Source organism: Cinclus cinclus, chromosome 1, assembly GCF_963662255.1.
Source record: "Cinclus cinclus chromosome 1, bCinCin1.1, whole genome shotgun sequence".
In the NCBI taxonomy this organism is placed as follows: Eukaryota; Metazoa; Chordata; class Aves; order Passeriformes; family Cinclidae; genus Cinclus; species Cinclus cinclus.
The window spans coordinates 55,833,703-55,855,475 of record NC_085046.1 but is presented as its reverse complement, the minus strand read 5'-3'; the positions used below and the strand labels follow the sequence as shown (position 1 = coordinate 55,855,475).

The 21,773-nt window shown below is 41.7% G+C and overlaps 1 protein-coding gene across 1 annotated transcript in view; it reads right to left on the bottom strand.

Moving 5' to 3' along the window:
• The window catches only part of ITGA9 (integrin subunit alpha 9), a 216,000-nt gene that overhangs the window by 182,866 nt on the left and 11,361 nt on the right, over positions 1-21,773 (bottom strand). Inside the window, exons 4-9 of the mRNA XM_062493750.1 lie at positions 17,233-17,356; positions 11,165-11,232; positions 8,732-8,861; positions 7,118-7,203; positions 4,508-4,576; positions 1,148-1,285 (exon numbers count right to left, since the gene is read on the bottom strand). Of these exons, the coding sequence (XP_062349734.1) occupies positions 1,148-1,285; positions 4,508-4,576; positions 7,118-7,203; positions 8,732-8,861; positions 11,165-11,232; positions 17,233-17,356 (615 nt within the window). The remainder of the gene's footprint in view (positions 1-1,147; positions 1,286-4,507; positions 4,577-7,117; positions 7,204-8,731; positions 8,862-11,164; positions 11,233-17,232; positions 17,357-21,773) is intronic.

The following is a 21,773-nucleotide window of genomic DNA, read 5'->3' as shown; positions in this document are numbered from 1 at the left end:
AATCCTTATTAAACACCAAGGTAAAAACCCTTTATCCTTTAACCATGTCTGGCCCATAATTTTTAGGGCCAAGGAAAAAGGCATCAAAACAAAGTTTAAAATGTCCATTGCCCAAAATAAAGCCCACAATCCTGCAAGCCATTGCTTCTGCAAGTAATTCTAACACTCCTGGTGCAGGAGTACAAGAAACTCATACTAGCTTCTTGACTACTATATAGAAGATAAACATTAACTCATGTATACTGCTGAAGTGTTGGCTGTTTGGCATTCTGGACCCTATCCTGAGGGCCCAACAGCAACACTGCAATATATAAGGTGGAACCTCCTGTGCATAAAACTGAAAAGTAAGGCTCAATTAAAGGAGTAGTAATAAAAAATAAAATTACAGCAAAAACACTTCAAGTCTCCTAAATGTTAGGACTTCTGGTGAATTTGAAGTCTAGTATAAATAAACTCAAATTTCACTAAATACAAACCAATGTAATTGTAGTCCATGACAACTCTTCCTTTAGGATAGCAGCTTTAGGACCTGAATATTAAATATTTAATAGTATGTAAACAACCATTGTTTCCCTATAAATAAAACATAAGAATGGCCTTGGTTAGCCAATACAACAAACTTCACTCTTTCCCAAGACTATTGTTAGGTTGTGTGAAATCCAACAGTACCAGCTCATAGGAACTTCCCCTAAAATCTCTATATGGGGCATAATGTAGAAGCAACATTAAATTTAATCTCTTCTTTCTCTCATCTTTCTCAATCCTCAGATATTTGTGTTCTAATTTGTGTTTTAGATTTTAGTGACCACCCAAAACACATAGGAAACTCAGTCAAAGCTGCTGACACTTACTTGATTTTTGGCATCAAATCCACATAAAGCCACAAATGCCACCAAGTTTCAACATACAACCAGAGACTCTCAAATCTCCTTGAAATATTCACATGTCTGTGATGAATGTGGGCTGGCGTCTGGCAAGCCACAATACCAATGAGTCTTCCTGTGACTTCACGTTTTGCTAGAGACATCCAGAGCCCCACTTACTTGAGACATCGAGTTCCACCATGCAGTGCTGGAAGGACAAAAGCACTGCCTTGCCAGGGACCCACACCCTCACCCCTCACCAACCACCTCCTGTACATACTCACATTTCCTCTGTTGATGTAGACTGTAACTTGACCCTCATCTCTGATCTCAGAAAACATAGGTGCTCCAACGAGCAGGTCTGACAACCCATCTGAATTCAGGTCAACTGCACATAAGGAGGAGCCAAAGTAAGAGCCCATCTGTAACCAAGTTGAGTCACAACAAAGCATTCAGTATCTGCCCACACACAGGAAGAAATCATACAGGCGTGGTTTCTGTTTGAATTGGTTATTCTTTTAATTTCACAGGATGACTTGTTGCTTTATCACTCACAAGCACTCCTAGAGAGAAATTAGGAATAATTCTGGCAGAAATGAAAACACTTTACCGTAACAGTGCATCAAGCCTGGATGTTTTACCAGCAGAAGTTATACTCTGGGGCACACTTAAGTGAGACACTTAAAAAGCTTTCTTAGACTAGCTTTTGCTTGTCAAATGTTTAAAACTAGGAAGGGGTGAAATGAGTTTCCCAAATCAGACCTGGGCAGTGATTATTCATGCCCAGTGCCAAACTTCCTTGAAGCTGGGTACCACAGATGATCTGGAGATACCTTAAAGAAATAATGAAAGAAAAAAAGAAAAATAGGCAAGAGACCATGAAAACAGGTATCTAAGATTAGCTCTTGATTGTAGACTATCTTTCCCTGTTCTATTTGTAATTATTTATATCAATCACTGTCAAAGGGTGTACAGGGTGTGGGTCTTAATCATTGCCTTTCCTCTCATGTACAGGCAGGTAAGTTGATACAGAAACAAAGACCTTCAATAAAAGCTTTTCAGTTCATACAGAACAAATGCAAACCACTTCCAATTTCCACATATTGCAGAATAAACTTAAGTGCTTAAAATAAAGAAATACATTAATTTCACATCATGATTTTTTTTTATATGGGTGAACATTGGCGACTATCTCCCAAATGGCACCCACACTGCAAATTTCAAAACACATTTAAACACAAGAAAGAAAGTGAAAGCAGGAATAATATTTGACCCTTAATTCATCTACTTGTGCTAAGGTAACACATCACACTCTTTAAAACCAACTACAAACTATAGCCTGCTTCAGCAGGAAACTGGGAAAGATACCACTTCCTATTTGAAATTGAGTGCTGTTTCCTACAAAGTAGGAAAATCTGAGGCTAAAGAAACAATTATTTATGTTCTTGAATGCTTTTGCATTCCTCATAGCAGATGTCTGACCTACGGTCCTCTGTGCCTGTAAGTTAACATGCATGAAACAGAAGTTTTGGGCATGCTAGAAGATGGGCAGCAGCAACTCTATTCTCTGCTGTCTGTAAGATCTAAAAGTTGCTCAATATATATTGCAATGGTGATTGAACAATAGCATTTCAGTTTGTTAATGCAGATTTTTGTGCTTGTGTGGGTTTAAAGCCAGGCCTCAAATATCATTTCATTCCAGTTATTTTGTAGCTTAAGTTCCCTTGTGGATTTTTTGTTTACTTTTTTTAATCCACAAAGGTTTTAAAAGAAATTTCTCATGGATAAGAAATAAAAGTTATGAAAAGCATTTTATTATGTATTCAGGCAGTTTTTAGGAAAAAGCTATTATTTACTTAACTCAACATGGTATGTCTGCAGCATGGGTGAGTTCCAGCATTCACAGCTCAGGTAAGAACCTGAAATTTGTACACTTAGCATTTGCAATAAGGTACAGAATTTTCTTTTTTCTTGTCTGCATTTCATTTCCTAGTTCAGCCTCCATTAATAAAAAAGGAACGAAGAAACTGGCCTGCTGTTCACATCTGCTACAAAGAATGCCAGAGCAGTGAACTTTCCCACCACTGGGGAGGATGTAGCATTTTGTGAGAGCTCATTTCCAAGCAGTGCTCATTGCTGAGCAGGTCTGGTTTTGCTTCTACCACAAAATGAAAAGCAAAAAACAACAACCAAACAAAAAAGGTGATTCAGCATAGCCCTCTATTCAAAATAAAATTCTCAATTAGATTTCAGAGAATTTGTAGAAGAAGATGCTAATGAAAAAAAGCCCTAGATGTACTTGAATGATGTAAATACTTGATTAGTTAAGTTACATATAAGAGTAAAGCAATTAAATTGAAAAGGGAAAGGTTTTTGCTAAGACCTGCAAACTTCCTGATGGCTCCATTTATTGCGTTGAGGAATAGTCAGGAGCACATCCTTAGGGACATCTAAAATTCAACAGGGGAAGACATTAACAGGAAGCAATCAAACACAGGAGATGCCCTGGATGAACTGGGAGGTCTTTTCCTTTCAAGATGTCTGTAATTCTGCTAGCACAGAGAAAGTAAATTTTGGGGACGCCCTAAAATACAAGTCACACCACCCACCTACACATTCTGATAGTTCATTTCATTAAATTTATTTTGTTAAATTAAGTAGATTAACATCCCCTATTCCAGGCAAGTTTTTTAATACTGCAACTGTGTCTTGCTGTGAAAAAAATAATAAGATACAGTAACACTCCCAACCTGAGGTTACAGGCAAATACTTTGGGTCTTCCTGAGGGTAGCAGGTCTTGCCGGATCCAAAAGCCTCCAGAAAACAGATTTTTTTCCCTGCATTTCTTCCCCTTCCAGAAGAACACAGGAGACCCCAGACAAGAGGCATCATTTCATCACTGAGTTATTCCCAAATAAAGCATTTTTTGTTGTTACCTATATCTAGACATACTGCCAGTTTTGTTTCTCCTGCAACACAGCTCCAGCAAGCTCCCAAATGAAGAACACAAGCTGTTTCCCATTCAAACACAACACTACACTTATGGAGGGGAAGGGCAGTTCAGCTTTAAGACAGCAGTCTCAAGAACAGAATGCAAGACTGATTTATAGTTGGAAGGGGGAAATCCTCATCTGTCGAGGCAATGAAGCTGCTCCTACACAAAATAGTGTAACTGCACTATCCCCCTTGTCACAGCACAACACAGGAAAACAGACTGGGGCTTTGTACAGTAAACTAAACCCCAGGTCACCCACATCTCCCAGTAACATCTACTAAGAGGAAATCTCTGCATCTAGGGCTCACCTGGTGCCCCATGTCCCACATCTCAGAGGTACTGCTACATAAAACTAAAGAGAACCACCATTACAGTTTCCAGCAAGACCTTTTGTTTCAGTCACATGGGCACTGAGCAGACATTGCAGTCATGAGTTCTACAGAAGAAATGGCATACAGCTGATCTGTAAAATATGCTTAGCTCTTCTGGGAGGATAAGAACTCCCAGAAGAGCTGGATAATTTATGAAGCAGTAGAATGAAAGTGATGCTCCGGGATGAATCTGACATTATTCAACCCCTCTTGACTCCTCTCTTAATAGAAAACACACGCACACACACACACATATATATATGTATATAAATGCTCACCTTTTTTCCTGAAGCCTGAAAAATCTTTATTAGAGAACCTGATTGTCTGTCTGTTCTGAAAATATAAACCTGAAAGGTGAAAAAATAAGAAAAGTTAACCAGTACTAACTATGAAGCACTTGTGCTTTCTAAACAATATCTAAATCAGGATCATAGCTATTGCCAGGATCCAACTTCATGACCACTTCATTGGTCAGTCTTCTTTTAAAAGATGATACAGTTCTCTACTGTCCTGAAAAATCACAGGCTTGTCATAAGAAACACTTAATATTATCTTGTTGCCTACCTTTTTTTGGTACATGTATGGTATGTGCACATGTGTGCATTTAAAACCACCTAGCCAAGCAACTTTCCAAGCAACTCTCAAACAAGTGGCATCTGGAAACTGGAAATAAGTGGGGCAAAAGACTGAGAATGCATAACCCTGCTTCCCTTCCCTTATCTAGCATTACCTTTTCAAGAAAACGTGCCTGCACATACAGAACTGCAAACTGTATGATGCTTCAGCAATGGTCAGAGTAGAAATCCCAATCAGACCACCCAAAACATTTACATTGTTTCTGTCTGAAACAGGTTTTAAATCAGAAAACTATTCAAACACAGCCTACTCATTGCTCATTTCCACAGGAGAAACTGATTAATCTGGAATGCTCAGGAATAAAAGTATTGATGATACAAGTTCAAGAACACATCTTGTACCAAAATTTAAAATGTAAAGTGCACGGCTTGTAGAAAGAGATTCCCTTCAACAGAAAGGCTGGTTGAGTCAGTCTTTGACACCCCTGAGGCATTTGACAGGCTCCCTCCTAGCAGGTGCTCACACACTTTGTAGGGCAGAGGATCCCTTACTTCCAAGGCCATGTGGCAGAGCCAAGCATTGGACACAGTTAAATATGTGGTGAGTTATTAACAGGGGGTGAGACAAGAGCTCAAAGCTGTTTTCAGTCAAGAACACTGCACAGGCTTACTGTGGATAATTGCTCTACATACACAGGACTCCCTGGCTTCTGCAGCGACACATTTAACAGCGACAGGATGTTGCTAGGTGTCTTGACTCCAAACCCAGTCTTAAATAATGACATGCTTTGTGACTTCGTAGAAATGACCCAGTCTCACTAAGAATCTTGGCTTTAACCTCAGTGGGAAGGTGTGACAATGCTAATCACTTTCTATCCTAGAAGTGGAAAAGATCAGCTTTGGAAAGCACAACAGGACTGCTCATTGTAATGTTCTGCATTCAGCACTTCTTACTGACACTTTGCTATGTGCTCCTGCTACCCACATCCCATGCCAAGGGAGAATAACATCAGCTTTTGTGACTAGAGCAATAATCTTTCAACTACAAAGCCAGCTGCTTTCTTGTGCATCTCTTGCTAGCAGCTGTGTTTCCCCACTCTCCTCCTTGTAGAGAAATTAAATTTGTTCCACAGAAGAAACAGCTTGGAAGGAAGGTGCACTGCAGCAGTCATAACAGAACACCTGGGATAAGGAAACCATGTCTCTGTCATGCACACGTTCTCTCAGCAGCAACTGTGATGCTACTATGTCCTGTATGTCCTAGTCATGCCAGGTCAGGTGATCAAGTTCATCCCCTACTTTTATCCCATTTTCTCCACTTGCACTGCTACCCCCAGGACATGGTTAGTATCAAAAATAATCTGCCTAAACATGATAGTGCTCCTGGTAGTGAAGGCTTCTCACCGCTTGTTATGATTCAGCTACAACTTACATAACTATAAAGCATGAGAGCCAAAGGGAGGGAGATGCAAGTGGGCTGCAGGACATGTCTGCTCAAGCAAGTGGTGACAGCAGATCCCAAAAATTTTGAAGAAAGAGACAAAAGCCGATCCTTTACATTCCTTCCCTCCCTCTCCCCATCCCCACTTTTTCCACCTTTGGTTTAGAAGGGTATAGGAGGTCACAGTGCTCACCCTCAACCAGTTTCTCCAATAGCACATGGATACTCAGCACAAGAGAAACAGGTTTGCCTAACTCACTAGCCATTTCCATCCATACATTCACTACATCTTTGGGACACTGAACCTATATATGCCTACAAGAAGATCTTTTTTATTTCTTTCCTTCCTAAGAGAATAACACCAAGATTTCTAAGTACAGCTGGCAAAAACCCAGCCTCTAATACACTAAACATCAACATATTATGAAGTTTTAAAAATGGCACCAAATGACCTAATCTATTAGAGATGCTACCTTGAAGTAAATACTGAAACAGTCACATGTGTGAATAAAAAAAGCAGAAGACAAATTCTCTTTTACAAGTATTTTCATTTAAGTAATGAAAATTCAGTTTTGAGTTATACCTAAATGGAACAAACCCTAAACAGAAGCAGTGTGAAATAGATTTTACCTGTATCTCATTAAAATGGGTATTGTAAGGATTGGGTGGGGAAGAGAGGGTAGAGGGGCAAAGGATGCAAGGCATCAGGAGGGACAGGTTGAGAAAATTTGACAACTTCACCAAACCACCTCACCTCTCAGTGCTCATCAGACAAAAAACTCTTGTCTTCTCATACATGTAAGAAATGCATCAGTATTACTTTTCATGCCCTGCTGCATCCAACCACATTACTGTTTGATAAAGAGCCCCACCTTTCCAATGCCTCCATCCTGGGGAGCTCCTCCTACAATGTCAGTGGTAGTAAGCTGAGAGAAATGACCTGCTGTCACCGCATATCCTGGGTGGTAAAGGAAATAAATACACAAATAAATACACAAATAAATACAACAGGGAAGAGCCCGAGAAACAGATCAGCCAGAGAGATCAGGCTTATAAGCCTGCACTTAAAAGAGTTCAACAACCATTCTGCTCAGGATGCACCAATATTCTGTTCAGAAGTTCATGGGGATGGGAAGTGAGAGTGCACCCTCCAGTACTCTTCCAAAAGGTGAGAGAAGAAAGCCATGTGTGTGGAGATGACCAAGGGACAAGGAGCTCATACGGGGAGCAGTTTGCCAACAGCAAGTCAAGAGAGGGAAGCAGTAAAACAGGAAAAGGGACACACAGACAGAGAAAAGCTATCATATGACCACAGAGAAAGTATTGTATCAAAGAGCAACAATCCCACTTGGATCAGACAGAAGTGTCCTCATTTGGCTAAAACCACTGCCCAGGAAGGCTTGGAAAATCATGTTCCTTTTTGGTGGGGGAGAACGAAGAGGACAGTAGGCAAAGAGGTCAGAGGAGTTAATAGCTTAAAAAGACTTTTGTCTAGGCAAGAAGAAAAATGGGATGATACATCAAAGCAAAAGGTGCGTATTTGAAAAAAAAAAAATCAAAGACTCAGCTTTGATATATTAAAATAATATATAATAACTAAAGATGAGTAGAGTAGCTTTCCTTCTAAGGCTCTTTTGTATTTGCCTTGCTCTTTTGCTGCAAATCATGAGGCTCTCATCAACATGGTAAACCCTGTAACTCAAGCCTATCAGTGGCAAAACTTATTTATGTCTGCAAACAGGTAAACATTTACTCATCATTTAGCAATCACCAAGCAGTATCTCCAAAATGACAGGTTTTTTTAAATATTAAAGGTTAAGGGTACAATGAGAGGTCAGTGCAAGACTTTAGTCAAGCAGTATTAAACTGCTGAATGCCCTCTAGGTCTCAACAGTCTTAGGCATTTCAGAAGAGATGGAAGCCTTTAAATCAAGCATTTTAAGGACATTAGCTGGTTTTAGAGCAAGTAAAACCAACTGAGTTATATGTAACTATAGCCAAATCTTCCATAACTTCCTTCAGTCACCAGTAACACATTTAGATAGTAATTTTTGTTGAAATAAATGCATCTGCAATATAATTTCTATAATTAGTTGTTGTACCAATTATAAAGGCACATGTAAGCAGACACAGTTTAACTAGTGACAAATAATTTGCCTGTTACAGGGCAAATGCAGGAATGTTAAGAAGCCCATCACAATCCAATGTTCTGTTCAGTTAAAATGCCTACTCTATATTAGTCAAAAAAATGACAGCAAAGTGGGGGGAGGATGTTTGAACAAGGAGAGAAAAAACTGAGTATTTTAAATGCTTCTTGCTTCCAGATAAGCATCACATTAATTCAAATATTCTTCTTTTCACACTTTTTATAAAAATGTACTCTACATCACCATAGAAAAAACCTGTATCTACTTAATAGCATCAAAGCCTTGAAATACTTTGTTGGACAATTTTGTATTCACAGTCAGCACTAGAGAGCTGCTTACCAAGGTATGTGTACCTCCTGGCTATCACAGCATCATCATTCAGCTTGTAGTAAGTGTTGTCAGTGAGATTCAGTACTTTGACAGTTCCTGTCCAATAATAAGATCCTGGTGCCCCCATGATGACCAGTTCCTACAACAGGAAAAATGTTGGAAGTGTGGGGGGAAAAGGGTAGGAGGAAAAAATAACAATCAAAACTTGACACATCAATGGAGAAGGGACAGGATATTTATTTAAGACATCAATAATAAGTCCATCTGTAGCAACCTCCATTCTGCGTGCATTTGGACAGTATCCTTCCTTCTTCCCAAATGTGGAAGTCACTGCATATACCCCAGAGACACACTGCCCTTTTATGGTCCACTTCTGCTCAGCTCTTCTGCTACAACAGAAGACTTTCCTCAACCTTACTAAGCATCAAGCTCATCCCTGCTAACATAGTCCTCCAAGAAATTTCTCTACTTGCTGCCTTTCCCAAACATCCTCCAGAAGACCCAGAGACAGAAGTACTCCAGCCCACCCAGAACCCATCACTCAGCTACAGATGCTGAGTGACATGCTATACTAACCAACCATGATAGAAACAGCACAAAGGATTTTGATTTTACAACTAGGAAGCTAGACAGCTGCCATGCACTCAACAAGCAGGATATGTGTTATGTCCTAGGTGGAACATTTTGCCCAGCTCTGTCATCAGATACACTGTGGTCTTGCAGAGAAAACCTAGCTACAGAGTCATCATAGCATAATAAAATGGGCTGGGATCATTACAGACAACCAAAGTGATTGAGCATTTCAAAAGGCCATAGAAATCAAGCACAGCTTGATCCAGCATTCAAAGGCAGGATAATGCTTTTGAGTCAAAATCCAAGGTACATTTACATTCAATAGAAATTCAGAAAAGGTTGTCCCAAAACATCCTGCATCCTTGCAGAAAAACCTTGCTCCTGGATGTGGTTTTAAATACCTCCAGCAAGAGACCAAATTAAGCCTGAGGAGCATTAAGCCCAGGAAGTGTTCTCCAACCCCAGAAAAGACATGTGAATAGCTGCTTTCCTCATATCTCCATTCAACGCAAAGCCATGGGTGGACTCCATCCCTGTGGGAAATTTCTATCATATCGGAGTCCCCTTCAGGTGACCAGTTTCAGTCAGGGGGTAGATGTAAAACAAGGGATTCTCCTAATAAGACTACAGAGACAGGACTGCAAAACCAACCAAAGAGCAGGATGTGCTTAGAAACAGCTTCTTCCTCGTTATGGGCTGTACCTGTCAGGTCACTTACTGACAGGAACAACTACCATCCACAGCACTGATTATATGATAGAGGATCGCCTGTTTGACCCAAAAAGATTAAAATTTTATCTGCACTTCCTGCTGCCATCAGGCCGAAGTGATAAAAGTTCAAAGGTATCTTTTGAACTAGGGTAACAAAGGAGAATTTAAGCCTGGGAACAGAAACAGCCTGGGGAGAGCTGACAAGTCAGGAAACAGCTGCTGCTGGCTGAATATCCAGTTATCAGACAGTGCCCTTGTGGCAGCATTGCCTGCCATCCCAGTTTACTGAAATGGCAGAAGGCAATTTCTGAAAGAGAAAACCTTTATTCTATTTGTATCAGTCTGGACAATACATTCTGTAGATCAATGCATATATATATAGAATTAGGAGTAGATATGTGCTCTTAAAAATTTAAAATAAAACCAAAACAAACAAGCAAAAAAGCCACAACCCTGTAAGATTAACACCAAAAAAAAAAAAAAACTAAAACAAAAAGGGGAAAAAAACAAAAGAAAAAAACCACCAAAAATCCAAACAAAAGGGAACAAATTAATTCTTGACAAAACTGAAACATAGCTGATAGACTTCCATCCAGAAAAGAATGTGGTCAAGTATTTAGAACAACTGTGGTGCATATATTCTACCACACTGGTTTTTTTCTCCATCTTTCTGCAACAAAGAAGTGTAGCAGAACTGAAAAAAGTGTTCATCTTCTGTATGTATGTGCATTATGCACATATACATATACATAAAACAATTCAGGAAAGACTGTTTTACTTCATCACTTACAGTAAGGAGCTAGTGACAGACTGAGTGAAAGACCAGAGTCTATCTGACAGACAGAAATACCTCTATGCAAGTTTTAGGATGTAAATAATAAGACTATTCCCTGAAGACATTTCCAGAGTCAATTAATTTATACTTGTCCACAGACCTTGAGAGACACATACACATATGTATGAATCACTGTGCAGTCACTGTGCAAGAAACAGATGCCTGAGAAGCTCAACAAGGCTGGAGGGTGTTTGCTGGCAGGAAGGGACCATTCTCAGCACTCAGCCCACTGTCCAAGCCATGCCTGGGAATCTCCTCCTGGGGCATGCAACAGGAGAGCCACTTGCCAACCCCAACCCTTCCATGTGTGTGCCCCAGCTCACCTCGGTGAAGAAGCCTGCGATCCCTGCCTGGCATGAACCATGCTCCTCCCCATACTTCTTCTTGTACTCTGGATGGAAGAAGGGAAGAAAACAAACTGTGGTCATCCCTGCCACACACTCTTCACCTGAGCCATCTGCGTTGCTACTCACACAGCCTGGAGAGACACCAGCGTGCAGGGCTTCTGGGCTTTATCAGTGGATTGGCCACCAACGTGCACCATGCAGCGTACTCACCCACGTCAGGCAGCATCACAAGCAGCCAGCTGGGGACAGAGGCCAGAGTGCTCCTACAGAGATGCTAAACAAGCAGTACCATAGTAGCATGAAAAGAGCAGCAGCATCACTCCAGTAAAGGTGCATTAGAGGAGGCTTCCATCTACAGCAGATCACCACAGCTCAGAAAGGGGGAGCAAAAAGTGATGCACATGCCTGTATGCTACAGACTCTGCACTAAGAGGTTTTAACTCTTAGGCGCATTACTACCTCAGAAATAAAGGGATCTTCCCCTACAACGACAGTCATCAAAGCCCCCAGAAATATTTCTGGTGAGGGTGCTTCAGGACTCAAGCTCCAGGAAGAAGACAGTGACCGAGGAAAAGCCATGTGTTTCTACATGATCAGACAACAGTCTCTTTTGCAGGATGTTTAGATCTGCTGCTTTTCATGGCCACGTGCTCAGAGCTCCCAGTCCACAGGGAGCCTAACCACCACCCTACAGATTTTGTTTATGGATTTTACATAGCAATCATTTGCCCTGTCAAACCTGAGAATCTTTTTCCTTTATCTTTTTGATGATGAGGAATAAACTATTTCTAGGAATACATGAAGTTCAGGGTGGAGAGCAGGAAAAAGAAGGGGAAAAAAAAAATAATCACTTTCCACCCTGCCCTAACTCATATTTTCATCTTGGAAGTATTTGAAACTTGCAGCTGGATCAGAGCCTTTGCAGTTTTTTTCCAGAGCATTATTTTCAAATATCTAACATACTTCACTACTTCCTGTATATTACAGTAATTCACATTCAATATAACCTGACAATTGTGAAACTTTTTTATACTTTTTTTAAGCCTCATTAACTCATTGCTAAATGAAAAAGATTATAATGAAACCAATGAGCAAACTGCCTCTGGAACCAAGCAAGCTCCTTTGGAATTGCATTTTGTCTTACTGAAGATCAGAAGGAATTAATTATAAAAACTAATGCCTTCATTCAAAATATTTTATGTAGACATACATACACACACACACACACCCCAGTCTTCCTTTTGCATTACATACAGTCTCTTCCTAACATCATAAAGATGTTCAGAATTTCAGACATTTGCTGAGGTCATATCGGTTGCACAGGGAGAGGTTCAGTTGGAGACACCATGCAGAATAGAGACCTGATCCACAAATTACAATCCAAATGCCCAACACTCCTGGCCAAGGCAGGGTCCTGCTAAAGCATATATATATCCCAGAAGACTAGGAGCACAGCTGGGTCTCCTAGTAGTAATGCATGACAATTCCACAGAGAACTGAAGCCCATATTAGCCCATAGCTACTCAGCAAGTAGTGGGCTTCTGGATTACTAACTCTCCCTATACAGATTCTCCACGCAGTACTTGCCTGGGGAAAAATATTCTTTTATCATTGTGAACATTTTTTTTCATTAAGAGAGCCAAGGAGAAGAGATTCCTTCTCCCAGCATTTCCTGAAAAGTAATTCTGTGTATGTCCTTAAAAGCCCTGTATTCGCTATAGCAGGATCCCCACCCCTGCACAATGCAAGGAGGAAGGTCAAGGCCCATTTGGAATTAACTCTGGTGAAGGCTATCAGGGTTAACAAGAAGGGCTTCTTCAGATACATCAACAACAAAAGGATACTTAGCAAAATGTAGGGCCCACTGGGGACTGGAAACAGAGACCCCTTGCAACAGAAATTCCAGAGCAGGCTGAAACACTGAATGGCTTCTTTGGCTGCCTCTTTTGCAGCCTGGGGTGACATTTGCTGTCTTCCTGTCTTCAGGCTCTCTTTGCTTCAGTCTTCACTGCCAAGGCCATAATATTTCACAAGCAGAAACGTAAGCACAGAAGCCCAAACACCTCAGACACTGGGGCTGTTTGAGAATTTAAAGATCTAGTGACACAAAGGAGAGATCAGCACACCACATTTTGCGGGGGAATCGAGACAGATTTAGTCCTCCCCAAGGAGCCAGCAGCCCAGTACAGACAGACATGGGGCTCCTGGATTTTCTGCCTAACCCTTTCAGCACAAAACCAGCCCTCCTTGTCTGCCCCCTAACTCTCACCTGCAGTGATGTACACCTGCCTCCACACCTAAGCAAGATTCCTTTCCACCCATGCACCCATGCCCAAGGGGTGTCACCCATCCTAGATGGTCACATTGCAGCATCACAGACTTCTGTCTGCTCCCTAGAGCCAGTCTGCCTCTCCCAAACAATGGATGAGCCCAGAAGGGATGAAAACCAGGATTGCTTTTAGCTTCCCTCCACTTCAGTGCACATCAGTGACACCTGTCACTCTACAACATAGCCAGTCAGCCATAAAGTACAGAAGTACAGCAGCTAACTGGATGGAAATAGCGTGGTTATTGTATCAGCTCACAGTTCTTGTGAATAACAAAATAAACCTGAATACCCAAATAACAACCTTGGCATGAGGTTAAATTCTTTCTTTTCACATAGCTCCAGACAAAAACTGCAGTCAAGGACAAACTCGTTGTTTCTACACTTCTTTATTCTTTCTTGTCTGCCTGCTGACTGCTGTGCATTCCTGATTACAGAGACTGCAAGCCATGAAACTTCTGCAGCAACAGCTGAGAGGAAAGCAGCATGATAAGGCTGAGTCTGGAGGAGGTTGCAGCCTGTGCAACTTCAGAGATGTGCCATGAATAATGCATACAGGAAAAAAAAAGAGAAGAAGATGGCAGTGGTTTGTAGCCAGGATGATATCAGGTTACAAGAGAAGTGAGACCCAGGAACGAGTAATGGCATCAAACAACACACAAACAAAAAGAATAAGGTTTGATGTGTGACAATGCTGAAGGTAAATGCCCCTGAACTTTTTCTTTGAACAAAACTCTATGCCAGTCTCTAAACAAACTTCAGTGCCATAACATAAGCTCAGCTACAGAATACAACAAAAATCTATCATCCTCAAAGATGTAAACTATCACATGCACTGAAAGCTCTTTGTTTCCTGTCTTACAGTGTTTCACTTCTCTAGGAAGAAACAGTAGTAATCTTTCTGACCTAGCATTGTGATACTGAGTTTTCACTACAAAGCATGGATGTTTTGATGGCTCCCAAAAAAACAAATGCAGTTTGGACCTGTGGGAAAAATTACTTTTTTCTTTTGGAGGCAAGGAATATGAGCATGCGCTGTTCCCCTCATTTACTAACCAAAGGGACCATCAGTCTTCCCCATTTCCACCATCCATTCTTACCACAGAAGAGTAGGAAACCATCCCAGCTATCCTCATCAGCTGGACTGCCTCTCACAGTACACACAACCATCCTTTTTTGCAAACTGAATGCATTGGGGGAACCAAGAGGCAGCTCCCTTTTTTGGAAAGCCATTAAAACTATGGGAAAAACAACCAGTTGAAAATACTGCCTGGAAAACTGTGGCCCCTTATATCAGCAATACCACAAAGGACATCCAGCTCATCTAAACCAGATTAGTTCCTACTCAGAGAGATTGTATTTAAGCTTGCTGCTGCGCTCTAATTATCTCTCAATTCCAGACTTCTGTCAGCCCTTTCAGGGAAGCCAGACAAGAATAAGATGGATGGAGACTACTATGCAGCTGCACCAGTGCCATCTAGTCAGGAAGTTTCCATTTCCTCCATGGGTGGACACTGGTGTGCCCTCAGCTGGCCTGCACCCTTCACCAGCTGAGGCTTATCACTTAAGCTGCACTAAAAACGGGGCTTCTGGAAGTCAGCACGCTACTGTCGACCCCTATTTGCACGTGGGGAGATCCAGAGAAGGCTGAGACACTGAAATCTCATCAGGCAAAGGCATGTGTCTCCTAGGGCAGGGTCTGCAGCCACAGGCCTGGTAGCCTCCCAGCAATGGCCACAGAGGCTGTCAGTGCAGAAACACTTCAGACTCTGAATGCTTTGCACTAGCCATTCATCAGTGTCGGTGGAGGAAAATTATTCTGCTTCTTCTAGAAAGTGAAGGAGAAAAGGATGACTGCAAACTTAGTTCACAGCAAACCTTAAACAATGAACTCTTTTGTGTGACACACCACAGCTCTCTCTCTTGGAGCTTGCTTTATTGAAATTTTAAAAATCAGGAGTAAACAACTGCAGCCATTCCTTGTGACACTGATTTCATGTCTGATGGGGTGAGGGGGCTGGGTGGAAATCAGTCTCAAACTTTCAATTTTCACTTCACCGTGCAGTGAAATTAAGCCAGCAGAGTACTGCATCAACCCTGCCAACTTTCCATTGGCTGCTCTACATGTACTAGGCCCACACATTTCTATTTTTTAGTGATTCCTGGCAAATATCCTGTCAGATTAACAGTAGTTTTACTCCAAAAACATGACACATAAACACAAGTGATTCTTCTCTTCCAGAAACCACATCCCCACCATGGCTTCAGGCAGTGCAGGAGCAGTAACAAAGGCTCATGGAGAGCCCCATTGGCACCCCTGCATGTGCACATTGTCCATAAAGTTAGTATCAGATGATTTGCAGCGTATGACATCAGTGTGAGGCCATATCCTGATTTTTTTCCTGACAGTAACAGGGAGGGCAGAGAGGCAGGAAAGGACAAATACAGTAGGACAGTACTCACATAGCTTATAGGTACTCTGCTGAGCAGCAGCAAGCATGGCTGGGACAAGTCCCTCAAAACTTCTCACACATCAAATAATGACCAAGTTCAGGGCAGGGAAGCACTCAGTGTATGAGTGTATGCCATCTCCAAAAGGTGTGTGGGTTTGCAATGGCAGATTCCTAAACAAAGCCCCAAGGGAGGTGAGGAGCCACTTCAGAAGAGTGAGCACGAAATGGACACAGTTCTGTAACAGACATGGCTTTACAGGCCATGGAGCTAGGACCTGGCCACTCGACAGCAGCAGAGAAACTTGCCAGGACATTCTCTGCCTTATCCCTCTCCAACTTACGAATGCCAGCAGCAAGCCTGCTACTGGCTGCTGCCAGCTATGGACAGGAGGGCAAACACTTAAAAGCAAATAAGTAAAAACAGAGGTCTTGCCCACAGCAAACCCTGCTGTGTTTTGTCCTCCAAACCCACCCACTTCCTCAGGCTCCCACAGTGAAGAAGCAAAAGAAAGAAGGAAGCAAGGGTACTTCCTCCAAAATCTTCCTCTCAAGGCAAAGAATCTTCTACCTAAAGATACACTTGTGCCTCTAGTTTAGTTAATTGCTCTTGGCTAGAGAAACTGTCCTCTGAAGTCTTTAAAAAACAGAAACACGTAAAAAAGTCTCACATGCACTAGAGGAGGAGAAATTAAAATGATGGCACTCGGAATTTGCTGCAGAACCAAAAGGCACAGCGACCCATGGTTCAGAGCTGGAGCCCTCCCTCTGCATCCACCTCAAACCCAGACCTTAACACAGCAGAAATTTAGTATAAATTATTGCAGAAGTACCTCAAAGTGAGGAAACTAATCCTTCTCCCTGTCCCACATTCCAATCCTCCAATAAACAGTAATATAAAAATTGAAGTGTTTCTCTAAGATAGGCAAATTGGTTCATGATTGCAACATAATTCAGGATTTTTATTCCATGTCACAGAAGCATAAGAGGCCAAGCTCATATCATTATCTTCTCATTATTTACCTAAGGGGGAGAGCTGCTGCCACAAAAGCACTGTCACCATGTGCTTGACCAGTCACAGAACCCAGTCATTCATTGTGCTACTCTCCCAACTTCATCCAAAACCCAACGGCCACCACAGCTGTACCACAAGGCAGCCACATGTTACAAAAAAACAAAATACCAACAAGAAATCAGTAGTGAAGGTTACTAGTACTAGAAGCATAGCAAGGGACATTATGAGCTCCACTTCTGGTCTGACGCCTTACCTTCATAGCAGGGCAAGAGCTTCCTCCCTTTGGACTGCAGGTCAGGAGGAATGATGTTGCAGAAGCCATGGGGCAAGATGTACTCCGTCTCATAGTAGATGTTTTTCCATCGGTGCGCACATGCCTGAGCAGATCATACAACATGGGTTATTGGCCCAGAGTCACAGGAGATCACTCTGACCAAGGCAGAGTATGCATGAACAGGACCACTCAGCACTACCTTCACCCCACAAATCCACTGTACTCTCCTTACAGTCCACTGTTTCTAGACAAAGTATCTTGTCGTTTGTTAGCTTCTGCAGTTCAGGACTTTGTCTGACCTGGCAGCTCAGATCTCAGCCCTCACATGTGTATAACTAGGAAAAACAAGAGGTCTCAGAGCCTACACTGGAAACTTCAACACCTCTGATTGCACATAAATCCTCACAGACAGCTAAGCTTTTCTAACTAAAGATGCACTAACACAACCCAGGAAAAGGTGAAAAACAGGAATAAAGACACTGAGAATACTTGGAAGGTTAAACCACCAAATAACGCATGTATGAGTCAAAGGTTGGTTTCCACTGGGAAAGGCAGCTCTGTGTTCTGGTAACAGATGTGCTGAGCCTTGCTTACTGGTACTGAATTTAACTGAAAATGCCAAGGATTTTGTAGCAACAAGAGTGGCAACATCAGCCAAGGTGTAGACAAGCTGCAGAGCTTTATAGTGAAGAATGAGATCAACCTGAAAAACAGGGCTCACCAGGACACTTGCTCAGTACAATTGCCACGCACAGGTACACATGCAGGTCACGTAGAGCCTGGTTCACACCTTCTCAGGACCCATTTGCTCCAAAAACTAACACTGCATTGTTGCCAGCCAAACCACAAGTTGGCTTCTGCTCAGGATTTATTTGGAATGAAATAAGGAAATGTGAAACAGCAAGGGCTTTGAACTTAGCGCATGCCAGACCATATCTCCAGATGGTCTGAGTCTACACTGAAGTCACTGTGGATGTGTCAAGTTATATCATTTAAGGCTTAACCTCATGCCAACAGAGCAAGCCTCTGTGCTACAGATCATCTCCTCCATGTGCCTTCAGCCTTTTCCTGGAGACTTTGCATCAACCCTCTTCATGAACCCCGTATTCGACCCCATCCTCCCCAGATGAGATACCTCCATTTCTCTGTGCTATCCCACTCTTCTGCCTCGGTGCCTCAGAGCATCTCAGCATTGTTAAAAATTATATCCACTCAAAGTAGGCACAGCTGTGTCAAGTCTCTACTAAAGGAGATGGCAAGTGTATCAGCTGCTGAGAAGCTCAAAATTCAATCCAGCCATCAATAGATTTCAATACACTTACATCCAGAAAGGCAGTAATATTACTCCTAAAGAGCAAAATCAGTTGAGCAAAACCAGCTCTACTGTTAGCAGTGCTACATTTGGAGTTGATATTTATTGCTTCCTAATTTCCTGTGCTCAAGGAGAAGCAGTATTTCCATATATGGCTATCACAGGGAGACAGTGAGGGGCTCTGGGGGCTGCAGAAATTTTTGCACCATACTGCATGCTGCAGGCTGCCACCTGTGATGCAAAGAATCCTTCTGAGAGCACTCTGCTCCACAGCCAAATGCATGTGAGAAGTACAACAAGGAGCAGTTTTGGAGACTCCAGTATGCATTTTAAGGAGGCTCAGTTATGATTTCCATCCCCACACACTACTCATTCAAAATTCAACAGCAACAGACAACCAACACGTGAAACACTCATTTTCAGCAAAACCAGGAAACAGCTTCTCTCCTGATGGATCTGTGCTGTGAGAACAAATATACACATGCACAACCCTTGCAAAGGGAATGCCATAAAGACACATACCATTACAGCAACAGTCGAGTCAACCCCAACTCTGGGTATAAACTCAAACGGAAACCAAGAGTATTTTTTAAAATTTTGGAAAGATAAAGGATTGTGGTATTATAAATTCCTTGATATTTTATATTTCAGAAACTGCAAGACACTCACATAAATTATCCTACTAATTAATCTCTGGGAAGAGTACAAACAATGGAGTCACAGAGAGCAGCAGCATTTCATCACAAGCAGGTGGCTTTGCTCAGGAGTGAGGTGCAGAGGCCAAGAAATATAAAACAATACAAGTAGAGAAAAAGCTGCTGCTGGGTAAGAAGTATGTTTAAAATCATCTGGAGGATATGGGCTCAGTCTAGCAATTCTGGGCACACTTAAACCAATCTGTTAAGTCTTGGGTTAATGACCACTTTCCTGTACCTTCATCACAATGTGTATTCAGGCACACTACAGTTCACCACTGACAGCCTTAGTCTGCAAAGCTTCAAGGGATGAACCCTTCTTGGTTACCCGAGTCAGCACTTCCCCAGACTTCCCTGTGCCACAGCTACAGAATTTGACATTTTCACAATGGACAGGAGTCCAGCAGCTCCTCTTCCTCCTCAAAACTCATTTCTCTACAGCCAGACAACCAGCATATTTGTCTCCCTGCCACAACATATTTGATTTGGTTTTTTCTGTCTTCCCAAAAGCATTTACAGTTGATTCCAGTTCGCTGTCGCTGCTATATCATTCAATGTTGCCAAGACAAGGCAGTGTGGCTACAGACTTCCTTCTCTGGCAGCAATGGCACATGTCTGAAGAGGTCTTTGGAACATAAGTGAACCACCCGAATTTGAAGCAGTTGCAAACAAGTGACAGCCTACACACCCTATTTTAGATTCAAGTTATAGGTAGGTCCCTGTGCAATAAGGAAACCATCAGCATACTTCGGTGCTCAGCAGCTGCTGCTGGAGTGCAGGCTCCACAGAACAGGGGAGAAATGATGCAAAGCCACAAAGCAAAATAAAATGCTTCTGAGCAAAGCAAGATGAGATATCTATTGATGGCTGACACTGCATTACCACAACACAATGAATAGCCCATTTCAGAACTGCTGACACTTGGCTTTTTTGCATATTGTGAAAAACACCACGGGCTTTGCTCCACAGGAAGAGCACCACAATGACAGAAGTGGCAGGTATTTAGGAAGAGCGAGACTGAAGGATGTGACTTATCTCCAAATCACAATGCACCATCCCTGGTTCCTCTGCCAACAAAAGTAAAAGGAGGAATTTTACTGTTTCAGTTTGGAAAGAGTGGGCAATCTCAGATGCATTATTGCAGTACTGAGATTAATGCAGACTGACCGATAGTATATCTAAGCACAAGAAGCTTTCTTATTTAATCTTACTCCTACATTTGTTTATATCCTCACTGTTTGATGCTTTACTACCTAATCCATCACACAAACACCAAATTCTGGTGTAGTAACATCCTGGCACAATATGGGCTTAAACACAATCCACATTTCACCAAACACCAGCTAAAGCCCTCTGGCATGCTCCTCACTTCTCCTACTGCCCCTTGCCACTGAAGCTGGTGCTCTTACCAGGCATCTGGGAAAGGCTGATAAAATAATTTAGGCTGCTAAGAAGCTACAATGCAAAAGTAGCAATTCCTTATACAACCCACAGTTAAAGTGTGGGACTAATTAATCTAACACAGGATGTCAAGAGAATGAATATTCCACATACACAACTACACTTATTCTTAAAAAAAAAAAAAAAAAAAAAAAAAAAAAAGAGAACAACAATCCACCAGGGCTACTGACCAGAAAGATATTACTCTGACTTAAAGGAATCCCTGGAAGAGATACAGTAAATAGAGCTGTAATGTCTGACAATATAGACTCTACACTCTCCTGACTAAAGAAACATACTTATCAAGCAATTTTAAAAAATTGGCAAATACAGCTATATAAACATATTCGGACATCTTCTCAGAACAACAGTTTTTTCAAATGGGCTTCAAAGAAAAGCTACATTTTAAAGAAATGCTAATCCTTAAAATTAGAAGAACATGCGTATTGAGAACCATCTGTGGGAAATTCATAAACCTTTTTCAGTAAAAAGTCCTCAAAACAGAGAGTAACAATGACCTGAAACATCCAGGTAATTTCCTTCCACAAAGGAACCTGTATGCATTTATTTCAGGCTCTGTTTGCAAACAGATGCACAAAAATGTATAATTAGTAGTTTAATACTTTGGTGATAAATAGTAATGAGAACTATAGAACTAAATATACCCCAGCATCTTACATTACCTACTTCGTGAGGGGCAGCATAATCTTGTCAGATGGCTGGATTAGGATTGTTTTAAATCTGTGTCACTTGTGGAGACATTTTACCAGCCTAAGTGCACTGAAATAAGCATACCACCAGCTGTGGTATTTTACTTTACCAACATTTCACTTTTAACCTGCTTCATTAATGAAATTTCTACCCCCTCAGCCCTAATCCAAGACCATCCATGTCTCTCAACCTTGTAGCATCCATTCAGCTAGCCAGGACCCATTTTGGCAGCTGCTTGGCTTTTTGCCCCACCAGCACTCCCTTCAATTACTGCTTCTGTCTAGGGAGATGTTCCCTAAGCATCAGCTGCAACCTTTCCCCCTTTGAACCAAAATACACAGACCCACTATTCTTGACATATA